The 12,786-nt window shown below is 50.0% G+C and overlaps 1 protein-coding gene across 1 annotated transcript in view; it reads left to right on the top strand.

Moving 5' to 3' along the window:
* Nucleotides 1-12,786, top strand: part of SZT2 (SZT2 subunit of KICSTOR complex) — a gene marked incomplete at its 5' end in the record, with an annotated part of 137,111 nt that overhangs the window by 108,837 nt on the left and 15,488 nt on the right. The window contains one exon of the mRNA XM_089660816.1: nt 9,685-9,801. Within this exon, the coding sequence (XP_089516942.1) occupies nt 9,685-9,801 (117 nt within the window). The remainder of the gene's footprint in view (nt 1-9,684; nt 9,802-12,786) is intronic.

The raw sequence follows: 12,786 nt of genomic DNA, 5'->3' as shown, positions 1-12,786 counted from the left end.
ACTATTCCTCCCACTGACACCCAACGATGGGGCACTATTCCTCCCACTGACACCCAACGATGGGGCACTATTCCTCCCACTGACACCCAACGATGGGGCACTATTCCTCCCACTGACACCCAACGATGGGGCACTATTCCTCCCACTGACACCCAACGATGGGGCACTATTCCTCCCACTGACACCCAACGATGGGGCACTATTCCTCCCACTGACACCCAACGATGGGGCACTATTCCTCCCACTGACACCCAACGATGGGGCACTATTCCTCCCACTGACACCCAACGATGGGGCACTATTCCTCCCACTGACACCCAACGATGGGGCACTATTCCTCCCACTGACACCCAACGATGGGGCACTATTCCTCCCACTGTCACCCAACGATGGGGCACTATTCCTCCCACTGTCACCCAACGATGGGGCACTATTCCTCCCACTGTCACCCAACGATGGGGCACTATTCCTCCCACTGTCACCCAACGATGGGGCACTATTCCTCCCACTGTCACCCAACGATGGGGCACTATTCCTCCCACTGTCACCCAACGATGGGGCACTATTCCTCCCACTGTCACCCAACGATGGGGCACTATTCCTCCCACTGTCACCCAACGATGGGGCACTATTCCTCCCACTGTCACCCAACGATGGGGCACTATTCCTCCCACTGTCACCCAACGATGGGGCACTATTCCTCCCACTGTCACCCAACGATGGGGCACTATTCCTCCCACTGTCACCCAACGATGGGGCACTATTCCTCCCACTGTCACCCAACGATGGGGCACTATTCCTCCCACTGACACCCAACGATGGGGCACTATTCCTCCCACTGACACCCATCAATGGATCCATCGGCAGGGGTCTAGCTTCTCTACTCAGGTTGTAGCTGCTTTTGAATAAAGTTGATTTATAAGACATTTATTTAATGCACCTGGAGTACATTGAGCTGATTTAGCCCCGGTTCACTCTAGCCCGCGGGCTGGTAGCGGGTGTAGGAATCGCACCTGTTCCCACACCCACAACCAAATTGCACTGTTCTTTGGAGACCCGCAGGGGCTGCCATTCATTTTGAATAGCACCCCCATGCATCTCATCCTGCAGCACGATCATAGGTGCAGGAATCGCAGGGAAACTTCATAATCAAAAAGATGTATTTTTGAAAAGGTGAAAAACTTAGTTTTTGCATGAAACGTGGGCACAGCAGCCCATTCAAATGAATGGGCTGTTGTGCTCGCGCAAACATGGGCGGCACGCCCTGCACTAGTGTGAACCGGGCCTTACACTGAAGGTTCTATTGGACATTAAAGTGGACCTGTCTTTGGATATATGGTGTATATTTGTACATGTTGAACCCACAACAGTACAATCAGTCTGTAGATGCAGTAAAGCACGCTTGTTATACTCACTGTGGAACCTAAGGGGTTAATCCTCTGCCTTGTGTAAAAAGGCATTTTGATCCTGTCTTCTCTGATCTTCCCCTTTTTCTACTGTCCCCAATCCATCTGCTCATAGTACAGAGCAGAAGTGGCAAGTTTGCACATGCTCGGTTTGGAGTGTATTGCTATAGTGTTTTGTTTTTTTTTTTGTCATGGGAGGGTGCATGTGATCAGCACAGGGCCAATTTGCACTGTCCAGACAGAGGGTCAGGGGTCATGCAGCCCTCTAGGACAGTCAGAGGAGAATGAAAACTCTTCCTACAAGATTAACCCGTACTCAGCTGGACACTGATAGAAGTCACAATACTGCTATATACTGCTGATGAGAAAAGGTATTTAGCAGTTTAGATTTACTAAAATAATTGTATTTCCATGTTGTGTGTACTGTGGGAGAGCGGATATAGTGAATGCAGGGTCCCGGGAGACTAGATATAGTGAATGCGGGGTCCGGGGAAAGCGGATATAGTGAATGCGGGGTCCGGGGAGAGCGGATATAGTGAATGCAGGGTCCGGGGAGACCAGATATAGTGAATGCGGGGTCCGGGGAGAGCGGATATAGTGAATGCAGGGTCCGGGGAGACCGGATATAGTGAATGCGGGGTCCGGGGAGACCAGATATAGTGAATGCGGGGTCCGGGGAGACCAGATATAGTAAATGCGGGGTCCGGGGAGACCAGATATAGTGAATGCGGGGTCCGGGGAGATCAGATATAGTGGACGCAGGGTCCGGGGAGACCCGATATAGTGAATGCGGGGTCCGGGGAGAGTGGATGTAGTGAATGCAGGGTCCGGGGAGACCCGATAAAGTGAATGTGGGGTCCGGGGAGAGTGGATATAGTGAATGCAGGGTCCAGGGAGAGCGGATATAGTGAATGCGGGGTCCGGGGAGACCAGATATAGTGAATGCGGGGTCCGGGGAGAGCGGATATAGTGAATGCGGGGTCTGGGGAGACCGGATATAGTGAATGCAGGGTCCGGGGAGACCGGATATAGTGAATGCAGGGTCCGGGGAGACCAGATATAGTGAATGCAGGGTCCGGGGAGACCAGATATAGTGAATGCAGGGTCCGGGGAGACCAGATATAGTGAATGCAGGGTCCGGGGAGACCGGATATAGTGAATGCAGGGTCCGGGGAGACCAGATATAGTGAATGCAGGGTCCGGGGAGATCAGATATAGTGTACGCAGGGTCCGGGGAGACCCGATATAGTGAATGCGGGGTCCGGGGAGAGTGGATGTAGTGAGTGCAGGGTCCGGGGAGACCCGATATAGTGAATGCGGGGTCCGGGGAGAGTGGATGTAGTGAATGCAGGGTCCGGGGAGAGCGGATATAGTGAATGCAGGGTCCGGGGAGACCAGATATAGTGAATGCAGGGTCCGGGGAAACCAGATATAGTGAATGCGGGGTCCGGGGAGATCAGATATAGTGTACGCAGGGTCCGGGGAGACCCGATATAGTGAATGCGGGGTCCGGGGAGAGTGGATGTAGTGAATGCAGGGTCCGGGGAGACCCGATATAGTGAATGCGGGGTCCGGGGAGAGCGGATATAGTGAATGCGGGGTCCGGGGAGAGCGGATATAGTGAATGCGGGGTCCGGGGAGAGCGGATATAGTGAATGCGGGGTCCGGGGAGAGCGGATATAGTGAATGCGGGGTCCGGGAGAACGGATATAGTGAATGCGGGGTCCGGGGAGAGCGGATATAGTGAATGCGGGGTCCGGGGAGAGCGGATATAGTGAATGCGGGGTCCGGGGAGAGCGGATATAGTGAATGCGGGGTCCGGGGAGAGCGGATATAGTGAATGCGGGGTCCGGGGAGAGCGGATATAGTGAATGCGGGGTCCGGGGAGAGCGGATATAGTGAATGCAGGGTCCGGGGAGACCAGATATAGTGAATGCGGGGTCCGGGGAGATCACATATAGTGTATGCGGGGTCCGGGGAGACCCGATATAGTGAATGCGGGGTCCGGGGAGAGTGGATGTAGTGAATGCAGGGTCCGGGGAGACCCGATATAGTGAATGCGGGGTCCGGGGAGAGTGGATGTAGTGAATGCAGGGTCCGGGGAGACCCGATATAGTGAATGCGGGGTCCGGGGAGAGCGGATATAGTGAATGCGGGGTCCGGGGAGAGCGGATATAGTGAATGCGGGGTCCGGGGAGAGCGGATATAGTGAATGCGGGGTCCGGGGAGAGCGGATATAGTGAATGCGGGGTCCGGGGAGAGCGGATATAGTGAATGCGGGGTCCGGGGAGAGCGGATATAGTGAATGCGGGGTCCGGGGAGAGCGGATATAGTGAATGCGGGGTCCGGGGAGAGCGGATATAGTGAATGCAGGGTCCGGGGAGAGCGGATATAGTGAATGCAGGGTCCGGGGAGACCGGATATAGTGAATGCGGGGTCCGGGGAGACCAGATATAGTGAATGCGGGGTCCGGGGAGAGTGGATGTAGTGAATGCAGGGTCCGGGGAGAGCGGATATAGTGAATGCGGGGTCTGGGGAGACTGGTTATAGTGAATGCGGGGTCCGGGGAGAGCGGATATAGTGAATGCGGGGTCCGGGGAGATCACATATAGTGTATGCGGGGTCCGGGGAGACCCGATATAGTGAATGCGGGGTCCGGGGAGAGTGGATGTAGTGAATGCAGGGTGCGGGGAGAGCGGATATAGTGAATGCGGGGTCTGGGGAGACTGGTTATAGTGAATGCGGGGTCCGGGGAGAGCGGATATAGTGAATGCGGGGTCCGGGGAGAGCGCATATAGTGAATGCGGGGTCCGGGGAGAGCGCATATAGTGAATGCGGGGTCCGGGGAGAGAGCATATAGTGAATGCGGGGTCCGGGGAGAGCGGATATAGTGAATGCGGGGTCCGGGGAGACCGGATGTAGTGAATGTGGGGTCCGGGGAGAGCGGATATAGTGAATGCGGGGTCCGGGGAGAGCAGATATAGTGAATGCAGGGTCCGGGGAGACCAGATATAGTGAATGCGGGGTCCGGGGAGACCAGATATAGTGAATGCGGGGTCCGGGGAGACCAGATATAGTGAATGCGGGGTCCGGGGAGACCAGATATAGTGAATGCGGGGTCCGGGGAGAGCGGATATAGAAGACTACGGGACCATTCACAAGGTGCAGCATCACTCGCACATGCGCAGTGGGCACCGGCTGTGAAACCGCAAGCTGTCACTGCCGGGTGCCCACACTCAAGGTGCCGGGGAGCGAGTATATCCGGTGAGGACACCGCTGGATCATGGGACAAGTGAGTGGCTGTTTTTTTTTTTTTTTTTTTTTTAAAAATCAGTCACTTTTATTTAATTTTTAGCTTTGACTGGAGCTCCACTTTAAGTGCAGGATTCTAAGGAATGTGTGAGGTTTTTCATTCCTCTCACAGAACCCCAAAGTACATTGTTGCAGTCTGATCACTGGCTGATTGGAGACTATGGAAATGTTTCTTCCAGTCTGCAGCAGACTAATGACATCATCTGCTGACCTATGGATACTTAAAGTTCTAGACGCCCAGAGATGCCTGCAGGGTATTGTCACATATCCTGCAAGATGTCCTGGAAAACCCAGAAAGATTCATCTTGTCTGTCCATCATTGGGCCTTTACCCCGTGGCGGGGGCCAGGCAGAGCCTTAGTTACCTAATGGAGCCTTAGTTACGCAGTGGAGTGGTCGAGGTTTTATTGCTCGCGGAAGTTACCCGCAGACACCTCTGAGGGCCCGCTATACAAGCATGCTTTCATGTAACTGGTTAGAAAGTGATGAAAGACTCGCTGTAAGTGGCATCTCACTATAAAGGGATTAAATCAGACGCGTCGCTCAGCCATCCCTTGTCATCAGTCACATTGACTTCAAATAGCGGCTGTCACTTTTATGTGAACTAAAAGAAGAGTGCTGGGTAAGAATTGCCTAAATACTGGGTAGTAACTCGTGTGCAGCTTTTATTTAATTGCCTTAAAGCGTTCTAGGTGCCTTTTTAATGACATTTTTTTAAATAAATCCATCCTCTGGCCTCCCCTTCAGTCTTGCACAGGCGTACCGGCTCCTCCCCTTCAGTCTTGCACAGGCGTACCGGCTCCTCCCCTTCAGTCTTGCACAGGCGTACCGGCTCCTCCCCTTCAGTCTTGCACAGGCGTACCGGCTCCTCCCCTTCAGTCTTGCACAGGCGTACCGGCTCCTCCCCTTCAGTCTTGCACAGGCGTACCGGCTCCTCCCCTTCAGTCTTGCACAGGCGTACCGGCTCCTCCCCTTCAGTCTTGCACAGGCGTACCGGCTCCTCCCCTTCAGTCTTGCACAGGCGTACCGGCTCCTCCCCTTCAGTCTTGCACAGGCGTACCGGCTCCTCCCCTTCAGTCTTGCACAGGCGTATCGGCTCCTCCCTCTCCTGGACTGAGATGGCTTCCTCTGATGTCACTGCACACTGTGAGCTGCTCACAGGATGTACATGATTATCATCTCTGATCCGGCATCTCAAGTCTCCCATTTGAATTTGGTTCTCACTGTGAGGAGGACTTTGCTCTGTGTCAGGAGTGAATGACTTGGGGTGAAATGAGACATTTGTATGGAATACCTAGATTCTGTTATCCCGCCCCCCCCCCCCAGCCATTCACACACAATCTAGTACACGCTTTCAGTGGGTGACCTCTTTGGTAGAACGCTGCGCTCTCGCTGTCTTCTGGAGGTGGAAGCAGCAGCTCTGTAGCAGATAAAGTGTCACGTTTGCCGCGTCTCGTCATTTAAAGATTGGCAAAAAAGAACATGAATATTCCGGAATAAAGTGGAAGTAAAGGCGAAACCTTCCCAACTCTAGATCTCCTCTATCAGGAGATAAGAGGGGGACACTGGAAGAAGGGGAGGATCAGAGAAGACAGGATCAAACAGCCTTTTTTACACAATGCAGAGGATTAACCCCTCAGGTTCCACAGTGAGTATAACAAGCATGCTGTACTGCATCTACAGACTGATTGTACTGCTGTAAGTTTCGTGATTCTTTAAGTGTAGGAGTTGCATTAAATTATTGCCATGCAGGATTGTGTACGTTCACCTAAAGCTAAACAAATACTTTACAAGAGCAGCGTGTATTTATTATTTATTTTTGGTGTCCTTCGTGTATTTCTCCCAGATATGTGCAGTAATCTTGTTTTTTCTGAAGTGTCTTGTAATAGAGACCATTCATGGCTGCATTCTCTCCTTATGCAGAATGACCGGTCTTGTATCCGCCCCCTCCTGTAGTTTTCTGCAGTGGGTGGAGCCTGCTGGATCTCTCCCCCAGCTCATCCCTCTGCACAATGATGATGTCTTTATTACATATACAAGGACTTCCTTGGGTTTCCAAAGACATTTCTTTCTTGTCCATTGAGGGACTGAAGTCTTTAACCTTTGGGTTATACTGCCATCTGTAGGAGAACCCTGGTAAATTCAGGAACTGTAGGCAAGCCTACAAGGATCCCTCCTACTACTTCTCAGTTCTTTGCTAGTGTTCCAGGAGGATGAGCACTAACCTAACTTTTTTTTTTTTTTTTTTTTTTTAGCCATTTTTTGTTCTACTTTTTGTTATTATTCAGGTAAGGCATCACGGCTGGAAATGTGTCTTTGGTTGCAGTCATCCTCAGCCAGGCTTTTGGAGTAGTGCATCGGGACCCCACTGGCCTGGAACTGACTTCTGGGCACTGGCTTCCGAGTAGAGCGTTTTTCCAGGCTCTGTTCTGATAAAAGTTAGCTGTGGGGTTCTTTCCAGGTCCAGAGTCACTGGCATTGCCCAGTCATTGTGCTTGCCCAGTCTCTGAGGATTCATATGGCTGTCCACTTTTGCATGAGAGACCTAGGTCTAGTGATTCCCTTGTTCCAGGCAGTTCCATTTGCCCAGTTTTACTGCAGACCTCTACAATGCAACATTCTGTCATCCAGTCTCTGGACAGACATTTATCTATCACCGATGACCAGGCTGCCCTTGGTTTGGTGGCTCAGGTGTCTGGGTCTGGAGACAAGGAAGTCTGTCTTTTGGAGGATCTGCATGATGGATGCTGGCCTGTCATTCAGGGGAGAAGTCCTAGGTACCCCGGTGCAGTGGTCTTGGTCATAGAAGAATTCTCACCTCCCAATCAACGTACTGAAAAATTGGGTGATGTGGTAGTCTCTGCACCATTGGACCATCTTATCGGGGGGTCATCCAATCCAGATTTAGTCAGACAAAGCCTTGGCAGTGGCACACATCCGTCATCAGGGAGGATGAAATGGTCATCTTCGTCTCCACCTACTATAGCAGATATCAAACAAGACCTTAATGGATTACTCCGCAAAGAGAAACTGGATTTAAACCTCTCTAGTTGAAGACCCACGGAAACTTTTCATCGTAAATGGTTCCAGTACATCACCAGAACGCTCCCATCAAACAAGCAAACCAAGCTGTTGACACAACCTCAAGCTGTTTCCTCTAACTCTCAAACAAATGACTACTATACTCCTCATAAAATATCAGAAAGCATCGAATAAATATGGTTCCCACACCCCACTCTCCTCAATCTACTATGTTCACCACCATCCGTCTAGCACTTCCACTCTATCCACAAGAGCCTGGAACATCTGTTTAAAGGAGTTCTTGGTTCCTCTCTCTCCTCTTTTCTCTTTCCTCTTCTTTTTCCTCCTTCTTCCTCTTCTTTTTCCTCCTTCTTCCTCTTCTTTTTCCTCCTTCTTCCTCTTCTTTTTCCTCCTTCTTCCTCTTCTTTTTCCTCCTTCTTCCTCTTTTTTTCCTCCTTCTTCCTCTTCTTTTTCTTCCTTCTTCCTCTTCTTTTTCTTCCTTCTTCCTCTTCTTTTTCCTCCTCCTTCCTCTTCTTTTTCCTCCTCCTTCCTCTTCTTTTTCCTCCTCCTTCCTCTTCTTTTTCCTCCTCCTTCCTCTTCTTTTTCCTCCTTCTTCCTCTTCTTTTTCCTCCTTCTTCCTCTTCTTTTTCCTCCTTCTTCCTCTTTTTTTCCTCCTTCTTCCTCTTCTTTTTCCTCCTTCTTCCTCTTCTTTTTCCTCCTTCTTCCTCTTCTTTTTCCTCCTCCTTCCTCTTCTTTTTCCTCCTCCTTCCTCTTCTTTTTCCTCCTTCTTCCTCTTCTTTTTCCTTCTTCCTTCCTCTTCTTTTTCCTTCTTCCTTCCTCTTCTTTTTCCTTCTTCCTTCCTCTTCTTTTTCCTTCTTCCTTCCTCTTCTTTTTCCTTCTTCCTTCCTCTTCTTTTTCCTTCTTCCTTCCTCTTCTTTTTCCTTCTTCCTTCCTCTTCTTTTTCCTTCTTCCTTCCTCTTCTTTTTCCTTCTTCCTTCCTCTTCTTTTTCCTTCTTCCTTCCTCTTCTTTTTCCTTCTTCCTTCCTCTTCTTTTTCCTCCTCCTTCCTCCACTTTGTTTCCCTCTCCTTCCTCTTCCCCCCCCCCCCTTTCCATCATCCTACTTACCCATTACATTTTACCCCCTTGTTTGTGAGTCTGCCCTCTGGATGTTACACTTCCCTATTGGTTATAACCTACCAGAGGAGGGCATGACCCAAATTGATATTTATGTCAACCCTACATTTGTTTTTTTTAATACTGTAGTACTATTCCCTTCAAGCTTTGAATCCCTCCCATTACCCATGGACCTTGGAGGTGAAACCAAATCCCTCCTTACATTCTCTCAAGACTACCAATTATATTTGTGATGCATCCCCCCGTCTGTCCAACATCTAAATTGGATTACCCCCTCCTATCCCTCATCCAGGGGATCAAAACCTCTTACCAAAAGCCGGCAAACTTTATTTTTTTTTTAAATTTATATATATATATATATATATATATCTCTCACACTCTACCCCTCATAAAATATTATTTACTTTTATGATAAATTGGGGACGGAGAGATGGATGTTTGTGAGAACTATAGTCCATGAGTCTTTGCTTAACATTTAATTGGGTGCGTCATGTTACTTCAGTTATATTTTCTGTACTACAAATTCCTCTAAAATGTCTCTTTTCCTTCTTTTTGTCACGTCCATATTGTGTAATGTTATATTTTTAAATGTTGTACAGTTGAAAACCCAATAAATTTTCTTTATAAAAAAAAAGAATTGATAAATAATTCAAACACAAACTGTTGAATGTTCATCTATACTGAACTGCATCTTCCCAAAGTTGCCCCCATCTGTGGCCACATTGTAGTCATCTGCTCTAGAAATGAGTGGGAAGAGTCCCGTTCTGTATTCTGCTCAGTGATTGGCTTTCACCTTCTTTCTCTCCTGCAGGATTTTCTCCTTTCTATGAGCGTTCAGTGGTATCAGAGTCTCATTAAGGTTCTGCTAAACCGATTTCCCCAGAGCTGCCGGCACTTCCACAGCCCGGAGAGCGGCACACAGTATCTGGTGAGTGAGCAGCTAATCTCCTTCCCAGCCCCAAAGTGACTTTCTCTTTGCAGCCTGCGAGCCACCAGTTTCGTATTCAAGTATTTTATGTCAAAGAGCCCGTAAACTGCCTGGAATCCTCACCCCAGGCTGCTGTTGGTGTCCATGTTTTACGTTTGTTGACTGTAGCTGCTTACTTTTTAAAAAACAGTCACTTACCTGTTCCTTGGTCCCATGGTGTGTCCCCCGCAGCCCATTTCACCAGCCATCCTGTATTCCAGGAGGCCGGCATCTTCACTGTGGGCACCCGGCTGTGACAGCTTGCGGCTTCACAGCCGGGTGCCCACTGCGCATGCGCGAGTAGCGCTGCACTTCACGAATGGTCCTGTAGTCTTCTGGGACCTGTCACGTGTCCCAAAAGACTACAGGGAGAGAGTGAGGGAGGACACGTTCTGTTTCCGATCGCCTAGGCGATCCGACCAAATGTGGGAGCAGGTACCTGTCAAATTTCAGTACCCGCTCCCCAAAGGTGCCAATCCTTAATGGGGAGCAGGGAACCAAGACTTAAAGCAGACCTTTCCCTTTTGGGTGGAGCTCTGCTTTAAGGAGGGGCAGGAAGATGTCTGTGATGATGCAAGAAGTGGGTAGCCAAAAATGCAAAAGGGTGGATGTAATTGAGAAAAAAGAAAAGGTTACAGGAATCTGTGTGGAGGAAAAGACAGCCTGACAGCTGTATTCTCCACGACGACAATGCTCCTGCACATGCTGGTTTCTGACACGGGGGAGCAGTCCTCAAAGCGGAACTTCCCCTTTTGGATGGAGCTCCGCTTTAAGACTCTGCCGTGACTTGAGATCCAACTTGTGAAACCTCAAGTCGAATGACATGAAATCCCATGTTAGTCAATGAGAGCCGTCTTAATTCGCACCACTGAAGTCGCTCCGACTTTAGAAAAGGTTCCCGTACTACTTCGAGGCGACTTCTATCCGACTTGTGCCCATAGACTTTAATGGAAGTCGCTGCCAAGTGGGATCCTCATCTATATTGATGTGATTTGGATCCGACATTACAGGAAGATTACCCAGCATTCCCTGGAAGTTGCTTCAAAGTAGTACTCAAGTCGCCTGGCAAAGTCACACTGCAAGTCACACGACTTTATTATTATTATACAGTATTTATAAAGCGCCAACAGTTCGCTCAGCGCTGTACATTACAAAGGGGGACAGAACATGTGACAGAACAATACCAATACAATGCAAAACATGAGGGGATCGAGGGCCCTGCTCCTTGGAGCTTACAGTCTAGGAGGGGGGGGATGGTGGCACAGGAGGAGATAGCTGTGGGGGATGGAGTGGTAGGAAGAGTGGAGGAGGTCGGCAAGTTAGCAGGGGGTGGGGTAGGCTTCCCTGAAGAGGTGGGTTTTCAGGGTGCGCCTAAAGGAGAGGAGAGTAGGTGATAATCTGATGGGTTGGGGCAGGGAGTTCCAGAGGATGGGTGACACCCTGGAGAAGTCCTGGAGGCGGGCATGGGAGGAGGAGACCAGGGAACTAGAGAGAAGGAGGTCTTGTGAGGAGCGGAGTGTGCGTGTTGGGCGATACTTGGATATTAGGTCAGTGATGTAGTTCGGGGCAGTATGGTGGACAGCTTTGTACATCAGTGTTAGGATTTTGAATTTGATCCGTTACGCAATCGGAAGCCAGTGGAGGGATTGGCAGAGGGGGGTGGAACCAGTGGAGGGATTGGCAGAGGGGGGTGGAGCCAGTGGAGGGATTGGCAGAGGGGGGTGGAGGACACTGAGTGGAAGCCAGTGGAGGGATTGGCAGAGGGGGGTGGAGGGATTGGCAGAGGGGGGTGGAGGCCAGTGGAGGGATTGGCAGAGGGGGGTGGCGGAGATGGAGTGGTTGGAAAGGTGAATGAGTCTGGCAGCCGTATTCAGGATGGACTGAAGCGGGGATAGCCAGCGGCGAGGCAGGCCAGTGAGGAGGGAGTTGCAGTAGTCGAGTCGTGATATGATGAGGGAGTGGATGAGCTGTTTAGTGGTTTCTGGGGTTAGGAACGTGCGGATTTTGACCTTTAAGGTCGCAGTAGTGTGAACCGAGACTTAGGTTCACACTCATGCGGCATATGGCATGTGATTCGCTCAGGAACCGCTGACCTGTAGGTACAACTTACAAAGTGGACTTGACTTGCACTTTAAGCCACGGAAGATGTTACCCCCCTTCGTGACCCGGCCACTTTTCACCATTTAGCACTACACTACTTGAAATCACTAAATCACTTTTACCGGTAATAGAATCACTTACTGTATACCGGGATCATTTATACCGGGATCATTTATACCGGGATCATTTATACCGGGATCATTGTTGTAGCCTCAACCACGATCCTGGTACAACCACCTCAATACGAAGCCTACATATAGGTCTCAATAAGTTAAAGCGAACCTAAAGTTGAAAAGAAAAAACCGTGAACAGACAAGCTCTAAATTACAGAAAAGAAATGCAAGTGTCTCTTCTGCATCAAAATACACCTTCCTGCCTGTCTGCAATCTTCTGTAGAATGTACACTGAGCTGCGCCTGCACAGCTCTGCTTACATTCCGGCACATTGCCTGTGTACCATGATGACATCACTCCGGCGTATGTGCGAGAATGACATCATCCCTCACTGCCTGTGTACCATGATGACATCACTCCTGCGTATGTGTGAGAATGACATCATCCCTCACTTCCTGTGTACCATGATGACATCACTCCTACGTATGTGCGAGAATGACATCATCCCTCACTTCCTGTGTACCATGATGACATCACTCCTGCGTATGTGCGAGAATGACATCATCTCTCACTGCCTGTGTACCATGATGACATCACTCCTGCGTATATGCGAGAATGACATCATCCCTGGCTGATCAATAGAGGTGGCCGAAAGCCAGCACCCTGAAGACGCCTGATGGAGCATGCCGGTGAGGGATCTTGTAGGCGTTTCTTACTTTAGTCACAAAAACAT

This window comes from Staurois parvus, unplaced genomic scaffold (genome assembly GCF_062004578.1).
Source record: "Staurois parvus isolate SC_StPar_1 unplaced genomic scaffold, SC_StPar_1.0 ptg001281l, whole genome shotgun sequence".
Classification (NCBI taxonomy): domain Eukaryota; kingdom Metazoa; phylum Chordata; class Amphibia; order Anura; family Ranidae; genus Staurois; species Staurois parvus.
Note: the sequence above shows the minus strand (reverse complement) of the source record. Positions and strands in the feature narration are given on the sequence as shown.